The sequence below is a fragment of the Choristoneura fumiferana genome, chromosome 24 (assembly GCF_025370935.1).
Source record: "Choristoneura fumiferana chromosome 24, NRCan_CFum_1, whole genome shotgun sequence".
Lineage (NCBI taxonomy): Eukaryota > Metazoa > Arthropoda > Insecta > Lepidoptera > Tortricidae > Choristoneura > Choristoneura fumiferana.
This window is the reverse complement of record NC_133495.1, coordinates 3940015-3957251: the sequence shown is the minus strand read 5'-3', so window position 1 is coordinate 3957251 and position 17237 is coordinate 3940015. Positions and strand designations below refer to the sequence as shown.

Here is a 17237-nt window from a genome sequence, read left to right as displayed (position 1 = left end):
TTCATTTTATTTATAATCAAGGTTTCTCTCCACAGACCCCGAGGTAAGTCCCCCTTGTGATAGATTCCATTGTTCTCAATTCAATGTCCGTTCTGTTCGATATAATGTCGTGCTCTTACATTATTGACGTGTGTTCCGATGTAGCAGTATTTGACTATCTTACCGGATTTATTTGATGATCATGTTTTTGTGCATTTTTATGAACTGACTTGTTGCTTAGGGCCACACTGTTTCATCACCAAAGTAGGTTAATTTATATATCCATGCCATACATTTCGTGTTTATTATTTACCTCATTAACATGTACGATATGTGACGGTCTTTATTTTATTCTATGGCTTGTTGATATTTGCCTCTTTCCATTCCACAGTGGTTCGACGAAGTCAGTCACCCACAGAGCTAAAATTATAAACCGGCCATCGGATTGCCTATGGGAATAATATCAGTGCCCTAACTAGGCACACCTCGACGACTGGTCTACCTCTTACTGCCTCTAGTTGTGCTACCTATTTGTATATCTGTGTTATCATGCCTGTGTACTGCTACTGATTTTGATATGATCTGTTATTTTACATTGTCTTCGCATTTCACCTTGTGATGCATCTTTCTTGTTGTCGATCTGTTGAAGGTGTGGAAGAACCAGGCCACTCCTAAATATACTCAAAACCGTAATAATTGTATGTCGCCGGAGTTACGGACGAAACGGGAGTGTACTGATAACTAGTACTGGAACAATAATGATGACTACAATCGGGTAAGTTATATTAGACCAACTCACTAACGGTTGCTTGAAAGTACATAATACACGATTGAAACTCAACAACACAGAATCGCTAGCAAAATTTACTGTAGCAAAACAAGTCCACTAGAAACTAATTTCCAAATTGACTAAAAATATAGGATTGGACACAAAAATTACATAAAACGGACTAACTGAGAAAGCTTTCGTGCAACCGGCAACCACTTAGATCTGTTTCAATAAGGTATAAGATCCCATCGTAAAATTATGCACTTATCTGTTATTTGAATTAGTCCTAAATAAAAGGTTACACATATACTCAACGCCGTATTTAGATTCCAAAAAAGTTACCAAAGATGGTCGAAAGTCACTGTCATAAGTGTCATTATCATTGTGACGTTCCTAATGTAACCAACCCATGCATTTTGTTTTTATTTAGACCTTAAATGGGTACTGGCAACAGAAAACTTAACAGGAAACGAAAACTCAAGAACGAACATTACCACGAGTATAGAAAGCATTCGATCAATCGAAACGTCAGGCCATACTACGAAGTGCAAAATTCCAACTTCGTAACTTGCCATCCCGCTGACGCTTATACTTCATTTAACATTTGGAACTTAACGGTAAAGCACACTTTTTTAAATGAAATAACGGAACTATTTAAAAATGTTTGAACTTCTAGATAGTAAAAACATAATAAATAACGCTAACAAATGTACTAGTCCATTTGTGTTCGAAATATCGAGAATTGTGTGTTACAATTTGACCGTTAATTCAAACCTTAAATTAAACGGGGTAAGTATAAGTTTTTATTACGAGAGTCAGAGGGACAATACGAAACGAAGTTCGATTTTCGAATTTCGTGGTAGCCCCCCAGCCAGATGCCGAATGTGGCTGCCATGTTTACCATAGTTTTCCATACGTAATTTGTTGTCAATATTTTTATGTACATATCAAAAATATTCTTATAACTATTTTTATGGCATTGCATGACCCCATGGTTCATTGTTTCCAAACCGGGGGAATATGTATTGTAACGGGTAACAAACAAGATGCCGTCAGATGTAAACGTGCTGTGATGAGTCGCTCTGCAATTGTTTTAACGAACAAAAATGACAATTATCTACAACTTTCAGGGGTAACTTCCAAAAAAAAAGTTTATGAACCTGTGCATGCTAATCTTAAATTTTGATCAAATAACAGACGGTGCAGAATTTTACAGTGGGATCTTAAGCCACTATGACAACTTGTACCTACTTGAGTGTGGATCTTTAATGTGTTCTAATGATAAAAAAGGTCCGTCTTTTACAATTTCACGACAAGTGAAGCGGCACGTATGAAACACGAATATATCAATCAAATCGGTTAAGATTGGAGATTTGTGTTACAAACATGTTGCGTATCTATCGTGTCTAACATGACGGACATGAACTCAAATCTGCTGAAATATAAATCTTGATAAATGTTAGGTGAATCTTTGGAAAGCCTAAAGGGATACTCCAATTCACTTCTTTGTGACAAAACTGTGCTAACTCCAAAGTTGCGATATTACCAGGTGTCACAGTTTTGTCGCAAAGATGCGAATTGATATTTTGACGTAATCAAGTACTTTCCGTAAAGACATTTATGCTGCCGTCGTCGAAGATTCACTTTGCATTACAATAATATTCGTCTATGCGTTACGCCTGAACTTATTAATATTATCCAAGCGATTTCATTAAAGTTTGAAACTATTAATTAAATATTTACTTATCTTTTTTTGTGGTAGAATTTCCACCGTATATATGTATTATACATGTGTTCTAAATATCTAAAAGTTGGTGAGAGCTCTACGGAAAAATCAAAATAATGTGGGTTCATACAGTTTTTGTTAGATGTTTGTATTATAATTAAACTGAGGTTCGGGTTATTAGAAAAATGATTTAATTTCTACTCTGGCTTGATGAGGACAAATCTGATCACTTGCCAAATTTCGTAGATTTACATTACATATTTATTTGTGATCTAGTTTTGATAACATTTATTTATTTTGTTCTATTCTCGCGTTTATTTCGTTTACATGATGTACCGAACTTATTGCATTTTCTATTGATTTTTAACAGTGAAGGGCGGGGAATAAAAAAATTTACTAATCATTGATTGTTTTATTTCTATAGAATGGTCCAAAAGCCTCACCAATAACTCGTTGAAACTATTAATATCATTATTTTAAGTTTAGGTAGGTACCTACTAATACATAGACTAGCATGACTTCGTAACATTAGAAATGCAAGACTCATCTAACATAACATAACACAACCTATTATATTTATGGGCAGAATTGAAACAACTTCATAAACTGACAACCGCGCACTACCGTCAATACAGTCATCAAGTCCTCATTCATCAGCGAATAGCTCATTCTTTTCTGTCATAGTCCTAAACAAATTTAGATATGTCCGTCTGGAAGTACCTGATGCCGAATTACAATAATAAAACTCTATTTACGAATAAATATCTCGCTGTACTACCTAATAGCTACTAACATAATAAATAATTCAAGAGAACTTGTACGCACCCGGCGGGCGCTCACGATCATTTTGATCATTTCTCCATCCTCCTGCACGGTTAGGCCACGTTAGGCCCCTAGACTGAAAGGAAAACCTGATTGCGATTGTGATTCCCAGTACAATCGCACATTTTACTACACAAGTGTTGGTTAAATTTGATACCGCTTTAGTTAGAGCAAAACATCAATTTAAAATTAAAACTTCGATAATTCATGACATCCTAATCAGAACTACTGTACCACTACCATGAGTTTACAGCGACCGTACTCGATAGCGACTGCGTAAATTATTTGTATGGAGAATTGTACAGCGCCTCTACAAATAATTTATGCCGTCGCTATCGAGTACGGTCACTGTTAACTCATGGTAGTGGTACTGAGATAGACTTAAATTTTGAACACTGCTGGTACGAATTGTATGGACTCAATACCTCTTGGGCGAGTCTTCTGTGGATGTTTCCGAGGCGAGAGAGACCGTGGAAGCGCTAGCTGACCGGATCATGCGAGACAGGCGGGACAGCGACGCCGTCGCCCAGGGCTCCAGAGGGCTGCCTGATTCTGGGACCGGGGACACCCTGGAATGGTTGAGCTAATGTTTTAACAGTTATTTACGAGCTGTGTAAACGGTGAGTGATGTAAAACTTACGCGTTACTAGTGCTAAGCTAAACTATGGAAATATTTTTTTATATAGGCTGTTAGTTTAGCTACAGACTAGACGTGTTTAGCTTAGCACGACTCTTGGATAATCAAGCAGCATTGGACTATTTGGCTTTCTGTTTCTACCAAGACACGAGGAAAAGCGAGAATCAAGATAAAAACTGGCGTGGCTAATACTACACTACACGAATTGTTCCTGTTTCGACGGAATTATCTATATATAATTAAATCTATTATGCAGTAAACCAGTATTTATCAGAAAGGCAGATTCGTTTTAAATTTTAAATAGGTACAAAAGTAGTCACGGTGCTTAATTGCATAATTTCTGGTTTAAAGGAACATCTACTTTCGTAAATACATTTTTAGGGTTCCGTACGCAAAGGGTGCCAACGGGACTATAACTGACACTCCGCTGTCTTCTGTTAAAATATTTATCCTCTTTACTCAATCTCTCACTCGATAAAATGTCTTGAAAATCATTATTTACCGATTGCGTCGTACACGAGCGGTTTTGGGTCGAATTCTACGTTTCTCGTGTTTTGGTTTGGATTCCACTGGTGTTGCTTCCACTTCTGCTCCATTACCAGAACCTAAAGAAATGAAAAAGATTTGATTGAAATGAATGAGACTAGGGTTGAGTCGAAATATGAATAGGCAAGTATTTTATTGATGTTGGTCAATTGGCGGGATTAGAGTTTCGAACTTATCATGCTGCAGGGCTACTACGAAACTCGAAGTTCGTGTTGTGCGGTCCCTCTGACTCTTATACTATTTAATACGAGAGCGAGTGCTGGTAGCAAGCATAACAATACGCCTCCATTCCTCCCTGACAGCCGCCTTCCTTATGCTTGCGTGTAGTGATCCTTCTATTGCTGCTTTGACCTGGTCTGTCCATCTCATAGGCGATCTACCTCGTGGCCTAGGTGCCTTCGACTTTCCCATGGATCACAAGTATTCACAAGTCGCTCGATAGCTGCGTCTCATTTATGACATATGTGTCCGAAAAAAGTAAGGATGCGAGACTGCACTATGGATGAGACGCTGTTTAATGCCGAGTTCTTGGAGAAAGAGGAATTACTTCAACATTAAAACGAGCTTTTTTTTAAATAAATAAATACCTAAGTACCAAATTTTAAGTCAATCCGACCAATAGAATCGAATCTTCGACTTGGAAAATTTGATTATAGATACTCCGAACAGGTTAAACTGAATAAGAGCTTTTTTGATACTAACCGACGACATAAACCGAATGTTCAACGGGATTTTGACCAGTCGCCTGCAGGATACAGAGAGGGCGAGCTGCCCTGATGCGAGCTACTTCGTCTCGCCGACCTATTGCTCTGAAATTTAAATAAAATGTTGAGTTCCTACATCCTACTTACTATAAAATAAATAGTACCTACATTGTTGTAGAGGCTGAAAAATAAATTTGGCCGAGACTACATTGTGCTTTTCACGACTACTGCGAGGAAATAATAGTAGGTACATAACTGCAGAGTCCGCGAGATAGGGGATTGTCGGCCTCGTATCTCTAGATGGCCTCGTTAGGGCTACTACGAAACTGAAGTTCGTGTCGTGCGGTTCCTCTGACATTTATACTATTTAATACGAGAGCGAGAGGGACGGTACGATACGAACTTCGAGTTTCGTAGTAGCCCTGCTGTTCGTGGACGAGGCTTATATAGTGCTTTTCTCAAATAATACCATGGTCCCTTTTTGATGATGAACTCATATCGGAAACGATACCACTTACTTGAATAAAAAACCACTCGTTTTAATATGTATAAACCGTATATATTTTTTCTCAAAAATGTCCGTAAAAGTTGACATTATTCTTTACATATCAGAAGGTGAAGTGCATAGTTTATGGTCAGCGAAAAATTAAAAAGTTAAAAGGATTGCAGGCGCGCTAGCTCGACAATAATGAATTAGCGCGCCTGCAATCAGTCACATTTTTTTTTAAAGTTAAAAAGGCCATGGAATTGTTGGCACAAGTCGTATACAGCCAAGTCTAATGGCCGGTATCAGATATTTTGTTGGAACTCCGGACTTTTTCTATTGGGTCTGAAATAGCTTGTGGTGTTTTCGGTGGAAAAATACTCCTGCAGTTTATTTTTAATGAAAAAAGGCGGGAAAGCATAAGAAAAATATTGGAATAAAATTAAATTTTACAATATATTTTGAGAAAAAGTTTATTCTATATCAGAATTATTCACCATTTTTGAGAAAAGCTTTATATTAGTCTCGGCTGAAATAGCAATTGCTGGCTTCGTATTAATTAAACGGACTCGCAAGCTCGTCCGTTTAATACTCATACTCAGCCAGCAATTGCCTACTTCCAGGCCACGACAATAATCTATTATTTTTGTATTCCCGCCAAAATACTTATCTTTTTGTAAGCTGTTCGGGTTGATGTTTTTGCCACCAAATCTTGATATTTTATTTATAAAATAAAATGAGGATACTTTATTAATTGGTGAGGTATTATAATAATTTATTAACAATAAATGTCAATCCTTGTTTATTATTGAATATTACCTGATTTATTCTCACTAAAGTATCTAGTCAAATAGAGATTAAAAAGTAAATAAGTACACATTCACCGAAATACGTACGTTTTTTTTAATTGGCAGTATTCCATAGATAGTCAATAAAATAAATAAAACCCAATGAAACAAAAGACAATCTCTTTGCTGGCCTTGGCCGGCAATGTTGTATGAAATTCCATTACTATCGTCTAATTTGGAAATAGAACGAATCTTCAATAGGTAAGTGCTATACAATAACGTACTGGGCGTTCTATGATCACGAAGATAAGGACGACATTTCCTTGGATGTTTGAGAGAAGTGATAAATATTCAACTTGAAAGTGCAAATTTTCTTTAAAATCGAGCGTCCCCCCCCCTCTAAAATCTAAACCGGTGAAAAATTTAGGATGGTAGTAAGTATATCAAACTTACAAGGAAAACTATAACGGCTAAGTTTGCTTATCTTTATATTTTATATTATAAAATACTAAAGTTACACTGTTTGTGGTGGGTTATAATGGAAATATTGCACATGAAAGACAGCTCTGACGCGTATTTTTATAAAACCTCACTAACAAAATTATTTGGTAAAAAGTAATCGCTGACGGAAATAAATGGAAATCACCGCTATACATCAGAGTAAGAGTTTATATATATGTTACATTAGTTTTTCTTTAATAAACGTAAGCATTTAGACATTAATAAGGCCTTTGAAAAACCTCAAAATCGCTGAATGGGCAATTTTTCGTTTGCACGCTCTTAAAAGTAAATTGCAGCGTAAGGTATAAAATATACCTAAACTTGGAATATTCCGTACAAAAAATGAAATCTTTCGAAAAATATTAAGTACTTTATTTTTTCGTAAAGGCTACGGAACCCTATTTCGGGCGTGTCCGACACGCTCTTGGTCGGTTTTTTTTTTCACAACAATAAAGCGACTTGCGCGCGTCATAGCTCCGAAATACAACCACTGAGAGCAGGCAGACCGATTCGTTTCACATGTGGAGAGTCTAAATTAAACTACCCTTAAAAATTACAATGTAACCCTTAAATGTTAATTGTGGTAATCCATCATTTTACCGAAAATTGTTTCATCGATTATCGTTTCCCATAACACTATTAGCAGAATTTTGTTATCACTTAGGAATCATTTATCGAACTTCGTTTCATCGCCCATACAATTGCTCGAATTACCTTTTACACAAGAATCAACTCATTGAATTTTACTTCATCATTTTATTTCTATATCGACATAGTCGTTCATCGAATCTTCTTTACTATAATTTTGGTTCATCGTAAGTTTCAATTCCTAAAATTCTTATAACCAAGAAAATCGTTTCCCCAGTGTTACTGTACTTGATAATACTTTTCTATGACAATATACATATCATCGAAACACTAATTGATTATTAAATGGTATACTATCATGCGTGACAAATGCAAAAAAAAAAAACATTTGATTTCTGCGAGCGAGCAAGACGGTTCCGTGCAGAAGCGACTCGGAAAGGTTAGGTTCAGATAAAGATGAAGATGTTAAGTATTTTTTAATAACTGATAATTCTATGACAGGTGAATTCGATTAATCGTTACGCTACGATTTGAGACATATTCGAAACGATTTGCGATTAAAAGTTCTTCGATTATAAAAAATAATGAATTGAAGATTATATTGTGATTAGAAAAAAAACGGTAATTAAATGAAATAGTTTTCGATGAAATGAAAATCGACGTAACAAATTTTGATACAATGATAGATACCCGTAGATGGTATAAAAAAAATAAAACAATCAGTCAGCCTCGAAAGGCTAACTCATATTTAAGCATAGGAATATTGGGTTCCATATAATATTGTCAGTAGTGTAAGTTTGTCAGTTGTATTTTGTTAATTTTCTTTTGTACAATAAAGAGTTTACATATTTTAAATAATAAGCAAAGTGATTCAGCGGCCGGTGGAGACAGGTGAGCGGCGCCATATCGCCAGCCGTGCCGAGCACACTCCGTTAGCTGAACGCCATCCGATTCCGAAAGTATGATGTAAGTGTCGGCGCGGCCGAAAGGTTCGGCTGTTTTTTGGCCGAAATCGAACCTTTGGCCGAAACATGATTTTTAGGCCGAAACTGGTCGAAACCGAAACCGAAACTTCGGTCGAACACTATTTATAATTAAATCGTCTAATCTGATATCCCAGTTCTACTTTTAGTAACGATATTCTATATATATAAGTATCTTCATCTTAGATACTTATTTTTAGAAGATCTTATAAAGTTTAAACCTATCAGCTACTTACGAACTATTGCCAGAACTTGGCTGTTCTTCCACTGGAGCGTCACTTTCCAAGGCACTACTCTCGGACGCGACAAAATACATGGATCTGTAAGAAATATTTGTAATCAATCGGTGTAGGTAGGTACATCACAAACGTCGTAGAAGAGAACGTCGTTCGAGCAAAGAAACAAGATACAAAGCAGTTAGTTGCACTTGCAAGAGTTGCAATCTATATCCCTAATAAACTATTTATACTACCTGTGGTCAGGACCAAAATTCGCTGAACCATTGAGTGCGACAGAATATATTAAACGTCGACGCTAATTTTATCGATGTAAGTATGTCTGAGTATTTAGCTAGATAAATAAAAGATGTATATATATGTGAGTAAATTTTATCATTCATTTATTCTCTTCTATATTCTGATTTTATTTGACAAAAAATTACTGAATAATCATGGGTAGGAACTCGTTGACATATTCTCATAATAAAATGTGCTGCGTCGCGATTCAGTGTAAGTAAACTGACCCTAAAGCACAGAATAAGTAATAGTACAAGTACCTAAAGACCAATTTTTTTTTTCGTTTATAATGGAGCGCCATCTAGCGAGCAAGCTATGCGTTACCTGGCCGGAACATAGAGGTGGGGCGGCGGCGGCTCTGCGCGACGCGATGCGGAGCGAGCTCGCCTGGCTCGCGATACGCGACCGAGCAAAATCGACTCTGGGGAAAAAGAATGTTTCATCAAGTAAGTTGAAGATGATGTCTCCCAGATATTAAACTCAAGGCTGTCAACTATAGGGCAATGAGGCCAAGAATGCATAAACTTACCGGAATCAATAGTGTATTCATGTAGGTATAAAGGTATGGTAGTTATGTGTTGGTGTGCAATAAAGAGTAATTGTATTGTATTATATGTTAATTCCACGTACTACGTGTGTCCGTGTCCGTGTACGTGGTACGTGCAGCGCTGTGTACAATTTTTTTTTCATTAGTTGTAAAATTGCGTGAGAGTGCTCCCCCCGCGAATTTTGGCAGAATAAATTATTATATAGGGACCCGTGAGCGATACCGTCTCCTTCTAATTGAATACTCAAAGTAGATATTTGTGGCAGTAAGTGTGGCTAACCGGACACAGGATCGCTGTCGCTGTGGTCGTGCCGCTCGCGCCGCCAGCCGGAGTCTGCGGCGGGCGCGTCCGCCGCAACCCCGAACAGCCCCGACACTGCGCCGGCTACCATCTTGCGAGCTGACTTCGCTGCAGTCTGCAAATCCCCAAAGGAAAGCGTTCAGGGGGGGGGGGCTACTACGAAATTCTAGAATCGTAGTTCGTATTGTACCTTTGAGTATTTAGCTAGATGATACCTGATGCGACCATTTGCTTTCGAAGCGTTTAAGGAGACCAATGGACTAGGTAGTACGTCCTACTATATATTCTTACGTTGTAGCTACTTCGTTCAACCAACAATACCTATTGACAAAGACGTATTCTTACGTTATACGTGTCCTAACTATAGTGAGTTATGTTATTATAATCTCAATAATGACGGAGAACTCAAAAATAACTCACGCTCATATTGATGTCGATCTCCGGCACGCCCTTCAAGTCCGCCGCCTGCGCAGCTAAAGTCCGCAGCTCCTTTAGATCTGATGCCCCTGTTTCTGACAGCATCACCAGCTCGAAGAAATAGTCTCGGAAGGTTTCCACTGGAACTGCGGACATTAGGTAAGTTCAGGGTATTTTTAGATTATCTCTTCTATATTTAGAGTATCTTGCCGACATATCAATAAAAACGTACATCGCCACAAAAACTAATAGGTAAGCCTACTTACTTAGCATAGGAAAAAACCCTCTAGGTCAAAGGAAATGGTAAATTCTTTCGATCGCCGTTGAGACATTCTCAGTAAAAAAGTAATTATAGATGGCGACTTACCAGGTTGCTGCACCGGCACTGAAATTTTCAACACATCTTGGGACGTTGTGATTTGACTTGGTACAGCACCTTGTCCTGGCAACGTCCCTTGACCTTTTAAAAGACCTTGTCCGAGTAACATCCTTTGGTTGGGAACAATTGCTTGGCCTGCTATGAGCCCTTGCCTGGGCGAGACTGCTTGTCCAGAGACAAATCCTTGTCCTGATATTACCCCTTGCCCGGTTACGTTTTGACCCGCTTGTAAACCTGGTCCAGGTAAAACTCCTTGTCCAGTTAAACCTCCCTGTCCTGGTAGACCTCCTTGTCCCGGTATAACACCCTGCCCGGGTAATATACCCTGGCCTGACATCCCTAGCCCAGGATAACTAGCAACTTGCGCCGACGGGACTACCCCGGAAGCAATGCCAGGTGTAACAGGACTTGATAGTCCAGGTATAACTCCAGTTCTGGTGTCCTTAGGAACTGCTAGGCCTGGTTGACCAGTGTACTGAATTTGTCCTGTTGATACAGCCTGATATTGAGTTGTGGGTACGCTGGGGTTGCCTAAAGTTGGTATTTGGGCGGGAACTGAAGGTTTGCCGATCGTTTTTCCATTGACTAGGAGGTCAGGAGTCGGCTGTTTCATTGTTAATTCTCCACCTAAAAGCAAAGTATTGTTTTATTTTGTACCTACAGACAGACGTCTTATTTTTTGACTCGTGTTCTACGTATTTATGTTCGGTACCAGAAGAATTACGAATCTGTGTTACGAATATAAGCTGGATTATGTACCAGCGTGCCCCAGATCCAAGTCATGAGTGAACGCCATGACGTCCAGAGCGGAAGAGAGCGCAGTTCCCACGCCGTTAGCAGCCTCTCCGCCCGAGAGGCCAACCTGGCTGACCTCGGCTGCCACCACACAGTCCGGTGGTGGGGCCTGCGGTCGTCTTCTAGAATAACAAGTGGCATATTATGGACTGCTCTGACTGGCTCTGACTGCTTAGAATCAAACTTGCATGTTCAAATAAAATGCAAGTTTGTGGTCCTTCGAACCAATTCATCATCAACTGGGCCTCTCATAGCTCCTTTACAAATTGGCATTGTTCTTGGCAGACCAATTACGGTAGCTATATAAGCAACTGCTTTTCATTTTGAGAACGGTTTCGAAAAATTGTTCAATGTACTAAGACCCTATAAAGTAATGGGATCTAACTAAAAGTCTTTCGGCCCTAACGGCATAGATAACACTTGACTCTGTGCTTCCACTATAACTTACCCTAACGGGGCTTTGGTGGGCGTGGAGATGGAGACACGACCCCACATGAGCCGGCGCAGGTCTTCTCCCGTGATGCCTCGCCTTCTTAGCTCCGCTATCGTTACCTTCCCTACTCGCTGTCAACAAAGAGTAGACATTTTTAGTCTGTTATTGGGCCACTTGACTCGTTCAGTTGAACGTGCTCATAAAATAAGAAAACTTGTCTAATATTAGGTAGATATTTATTAGAAATCTCTGAAAAGGCAAAACGAAAAAGAATGATCTTAAAGTTACAAAGTTATTGTAGCGGGAACAACCTAAACTCATGCTGGTTATCCCTGTTTTTTTTTCAATCTGCTGATGAACATCGTATTACACATTACGAGCAGAATGGTGATGCTAAAATTAAGATACGTCATACCTTCCAGTTAGTTAACGCCCCTTTCCGCTGTTTAGCTCTTGTCTTGTCCTTTTTCTTGATCACCATGACCGCTCGCTGCTCGTAACGAGGATCGTCTGAGGGTCCAAGGCCGATGGAGTATTCTTGTAGGTAACGATGGGCGTCCTCCTGTGCCACCGAACACTCTAGTGACACGACGATCTTCGCCCACTGGCATGAAGAAAGCACTAAGATATTTAACACTCGACCTTGGCCAGTGATTCGGTAAGGCGGACAAAGGAGTTCAGTCAGGCTTTTGGACTATTCAGTTCCTATTTAGGTACCTTGATTTTTTTGGAAAAGAGAGTAGGTACCCCGTGTTCTTGGACTGGATGATCAAAATGATAAGTAAAAGGACGCTCGAAGGGGTAAGTTAAGTACCTACGTATGTACATGAGGAGTTTTGTCAAGTTGTCTTTAAGACTTGCAAAAGACTGGGCAAAGCAGCGCGAAAATGAAGAGGTCTTTCCCCAGCAGGGCCGTGTTTCTCAAAGCATACTCGTATTATTTAGTCCAATAAAATAAGTGTTTTATCTCATAAACTGTATGATTTTTTTTAACAAACAAGTAAAACCGACTCCAAAAAAATAAAAATAAAGTCACCGACTTCGAGTTATAGTAGGTACCTAGAAAAATATTTTCAAGTTTTGTAGTCGGTTCCTCCTTTTTTGAAGTCGGTTAATAATGACACACACAAACTAATATTATTAGGCTAATATGCTTCGAGAAACGGTTCCCAGGTTTTGGTTAAGGGTTAAAAGATTTTCGGAATTGAACTGTACAGTAGAATGATTTGATTGGTTCTTTACCTGTTTGACCCACTCTTTCTCGGATTGCTCGATGACGTGCGCGTACGTGTTACCCATCATAGCAATCAACATATTTAGCAGCAGAATAGGCACGAAGATCATGAACAGAGTGAACACTGACTTGGTCAGATTCGGGTACGACGTCATGCCAAGGTCTGAATACTGGAAGAATAAATAGAAACTCGAAACACTGCATAGATTTTATTTAAAAAAAAATACCTGGTATGACTTCTACGTACACTGTAATCGCCTAGTGTGATTTGAAACAGGGCCATCCAAGTTGTCGGATAGGTTGCATATAGCGTGGACTGTACGTTGGGAAATCCTGAAAACAAATAAACATAGAAATACCTCGAATCTTTGTAATTATAAAGATGAATACTAAAAAGTACTTTTATAATCATTATTAAACAAATCCAAGTTTTCAATAAATATTTACCTTTATAGAGAAAGAAAAAGGACTGCGAGAAACCAAACAACACAATGCAGTAGATGATCCCAAATGTGAACATATCCCCAGTGATCATGCTGTAGATCATCGTCACGAAAGGACCAGTCAGCTTTACCGCACTGTTAAAGAAATACAGATTTAGCTACATCTAAGAATAAGCTATGGACAAAACGAAACTGGGAAGGTAATAGTGTCCCTATCTCTTTGCTCAATAATATTAGCCTGTCGTTTTGAATGTACAAGGTCCGAATGGAGATGCATCAGATGAATGGTTTTGTGCTTCCTGTAATACTTCAGCTTACCCAGCAAAGAACATGAGCAAGAACCAAGAGCCGGGTAGCAGAAATATGAGAAGAGCTTCTTCCAACATCGGCATTCGGGACAGTCGAGCTGGTATGCACGCCAAAAGAAGGAGATTAGAGACGAGGAAGATGAACTTGGCTGGTTCGTGAATCTGTAAGAATGGACACTATTAAAATATAGTTCATTGATCATCATCATCGTTATCGCCATAAGTTCATTAAACGTTCAGTTTTGGGCATGGGCCTTTCCTAAGGCACGATTTCGCTACTCTACTAAAATGTATCTGTATTTTGTATTTTGGGTAAATTTTAAATCTTTTTTTTTTAATTTATTTATATATTCAAATTACAACTTAGGTACTAGTACACATTATATATTCTCGCCAAACTGCTACGTTTGATGGCGAGACGCGCTCATTTTTCATGCAATTTTATCCTATCAAACTCATCCTATAATAAAAACTAGGTAGGTATTTTGATCAGCCCTATAACTCACCAACTGCTTAAAATATGCAACCAAGCCCTGATTCTTTAGCTCATCGCCCTGCTGCAGCACGAGGTAGCACAGTGTACTCAGAATAGTCCCCAGTTCACAGGCCAACCTGACGCCTCCTCTTGCATCGGTCACCTCTAGACCCCAGTCAGGGTTTGCCTCCGCTTCTGCGGCGCTGTGTCTCAAATACACTGATACTGATAGAAGGAGGAGATGCAGCATCAGAATAAGAAGTCGCTTGAGAAATTTTGTCTGTAACGAAGGTGGTTTAAAGATATTTTTTTGAAGGAGCTCTTGTGAAAATAGATTAAAAGGGCACCAATCTTTGGAGTTACATACCCTGGCAAAGGTTTTCCATTTCTCTTCCAGCAATCTTTGAATGATACCACCATCTAACATGTTTAAATGCTCTTGCTTTGTACCATTCAATATAATGAATAACGCTGAATTCCAATCTAGAAAAATATAAAATTCTTTGAACAAAGAATACCACAAGGGGGCATTTTTGGTCCTCTTTCGTTTTTAGCACAACAAAACTACTTAACACTTTTTAACAGTTTAACTTAACAGTTTTTAACAACCAGGAATGGATATTTTTTTCTAGGTTTTTGTTGGAGGAGTTAGCATTTTAGAAGTATTAACATCTATAACTGCTCTACTGAATGTTCTTAATAATTTAAATTTATTCTCGACTAACGTAAGTAGGTATTTAACGTTCACAAAATTCTTACTAGTCCTTCCATCGGGCAGAAGAGTATCCAGCGCGTTAAGAGGATACGCGGAGCACGTAATGTTAGAGTAACGCCAGAACTCCCGGCATGAGAGCTCAAGCATCTCACGAAATACGGAGTCGCGACCAAGTTGGCAGGCCAGCGTCAGAGGGGTGAAGCCTGCACGGTTCATACGCCCGTTGCTGGCTGGGACCTTTGGGTGCCGAAGGGCATAGCCGAACATATCCTGGTGAAAAAAATGTGAGACGTTAAAATTCAAACACTCAGATGTGTGTGAAGGTCAGACGTCAGATACTTTTGCGGTGCACTCAGTACACCACAATTCTAGAGGATCGCAGATGTGTTGCCAGCGTAAAGTATGGAGCTAAGTAGTTTTTCCACAACTGTCTTGTTCTCTTCACCAAAACACAGTAGCGCAAGCACTGTTGCTTAGCGGTAGGATTGGCGAGTATGATGGTGATTGCGATCAGGCCAGACCATTGGCGTAGCGTAGTTGGGGCGGGGGGAAGGGGGCGGTCCGCCCCGGGTGGCACCATAATGGTATGTGTGAAGTTCCTAATCCGCACTGGGCCCACGTGGGAACTACGACCCAAGTGTTCTCATTCTGAGAGGAGGACTGTGCCCAGCAGTGGGACGTGTATAGGCTGGGCTGATGATGATAATTCTTGACAAAAAAAAAGTCTTACCGATTAGAATGAGTACGCTAAATAAGGGGGCGGCAAAATTTTCTTGGGCTGAAGATACCCTTGGCCTGGCCTTTCGGCGATATTGAAGTAGCTTTTGGTAGGTACCTATTAGTTAGGTAGGTATCTATCTTAAATAATATGTAATTTCGAAGGTAACGCAGCGCACTTTGCTTTGCCAACTCACCAATTTATCACACACAACGACCATATGCAATATCATGTTTCCAAACGAGTCCTGCATGTCAGGGTCCGCTCCTGACTCCAGAAGGAGATTGTAGACGGACTCGTTGGCACAGCATGCGGCCCAGGCGAGAGGGTACTCGCCGAGGTACGCCAGACCTTCGTAGTTGGTCTGCCGAGCTGGCGGAACCTTCTGCTGGTCTCGGGGGAGGAAGAAACTACCTGAAAAGGTAGGATTTGGTATGATAGCTTGAAATGTCCCGTCGTGTCGTGATAAATGCGACAGTTGCTATGGTTTTATGAGTACCCTACTCATATATATTTACTTACTTCCCTAATCGTAACGTAACGTAAGCTCTGTTATTATCCTTTCCAGCTACCGGGAAATTGTGGGGCCCTGAGCTATGCTATTTTAGAATAGTGATTTGATTACCAATTGCGCGTTGGTTCACGTCAGCACCGCATTCCACTAGATCCTGAACCAGCTCATTGTTGCTGTATGCAATTGCCAAGTGCAGGGAGCTTGCTCCTGTAATGAAAGTAACAATAAGAATACTTTGTTCAATGTTACACTTACTTACACCGCCCTCTCTCCTCTTACTCTCCCGCGAGGATATTAGTAAACCCATGTCTAAACTTACCTAAATATTCTTCTCCTTCTACGACATCTAGAGAGAGTTTCGGGAAACATTTAACGAGCGTTCTTGCGAGCCTGGTGTGGATCTGAAGGATAAAATGGTGAAATGAGGTGGAAGAATGTTTAAACATTATAATTAAATAAAAATTTGAACTGGATGGGTATTAGTGCATTACATTATTGAAAGTCAACGAGGTTTATTTTTAACTATAGGTTACCTACCTTAGTATCACAAATGATGAGCACATGCAGCAGAGATTCGCCTAGCGCACCTCGGTAGCTCATCTGCCAGCAGGACATGTGGTCCTCCCATTTGGCGAGTGGGTCGTGAGGAGACAAAGACGCTTCGATAGGCAAGACCACCTGGCATCACGGAATAAAAAAATGAAATACTTACTATAAGATTTCAGGTGGATTTCAGCCAGCTCCTTTAATCAAGTTTTTTGTAAACTACTATTCTAGAAGTACCTATGTATGTATGTATGTAAACTCTTTATTGTACAAAAGAAAAGAAACAAAACACAATTGACAAACTTTGAGATACTTATACAAAGGTTGACTTATCCCTTTAAGGGATCTCTACCAGTCAACCTTTAAGTAG

At 39.4% G+C, this 17237-nt stretch overlaps 1 protein-coding gene across 5 annotated transcripts in view; it reads right to left on the bottom strand.

The window, feature by feature from the left end:
- Nucleotides 1-89: 89 nt before the first annotated feature.
- iav (transient receptor potential cation channel subfamily V iav) overlaps nt 90-17237 on the bottom strand; it is a 26509-nt gene continuing 9361 nt past the window's right edge. For 4 of the 5 annotated variants that reach the window (XM_074106528.1, XM_074106529.1, XM_074106530.1 and 1 more), the window contains 23 exons: nt 16859-16999; nt 16641-16722; nt 16433-16528; nt 16004-16221; nt 15134-15359; nt 14742-14857; nt 14406-14654; nt 13910-14061; nt 13596-13726; nt 13396-13481; nt 13157-13318; nt 12330-12518; nt 11930-12045; nt 11446-11603; nt 10675-11313; nt 10311-10453; nt 9870-10005; nt 9367-9463; nt 8764-8847; nt 5182-5288; nt 4436-4538; nt 3722-3865; nt 90-3372 (listed from right to left, as the gene is read on the bottom strand). In XM_074106528.1, coding sequence (XP_073962629.1) covers nt 3360-3372; nt 3722-3865; nt 4436-4538; nt 5182-5288; nt 8764-8847; nt 9367-9463; nt 9870-10005; nt 10311-10453; nt 10675-11313; nt 11446-11603; nt 11930-12045; nt 12330-12518; nt 13157-13318; nt 13396-13481; nt 13596-13726; nt 13910-14061; nt 14406-14654; nt 14742-14857; nt 15134-15359; nt 16004-16221; nt 16433-16528; nt 16641-16722; nt 16859-16999 — 3588 coding nt within the window. In that variant the 3' untranslated portion in view covers nt 90-3359. The remainder of the gene's footprint in view (nt 3373-3721; nt 3866-4435; nt 4539-5181; nt 5289-8763; nt 8848-9366; nt 9464-9869; nt 10006-10310; nt 10454-10674; nt 11314-11445; nt 11604-11929; nt 12046-12329; nt 12519-13156; nt 13319-13395; nt 13482-13595; nt 13727-13909; nt 14062-14405; nt 14655-14741; nt 14858-15133; nt 15360-16003; nt 16222-16432; nt 16529-16640; nt 16723-16858; nt 17000-17237) is intronic. The other variant, XM_074106527.1, reaches the window with a different exon arrangement.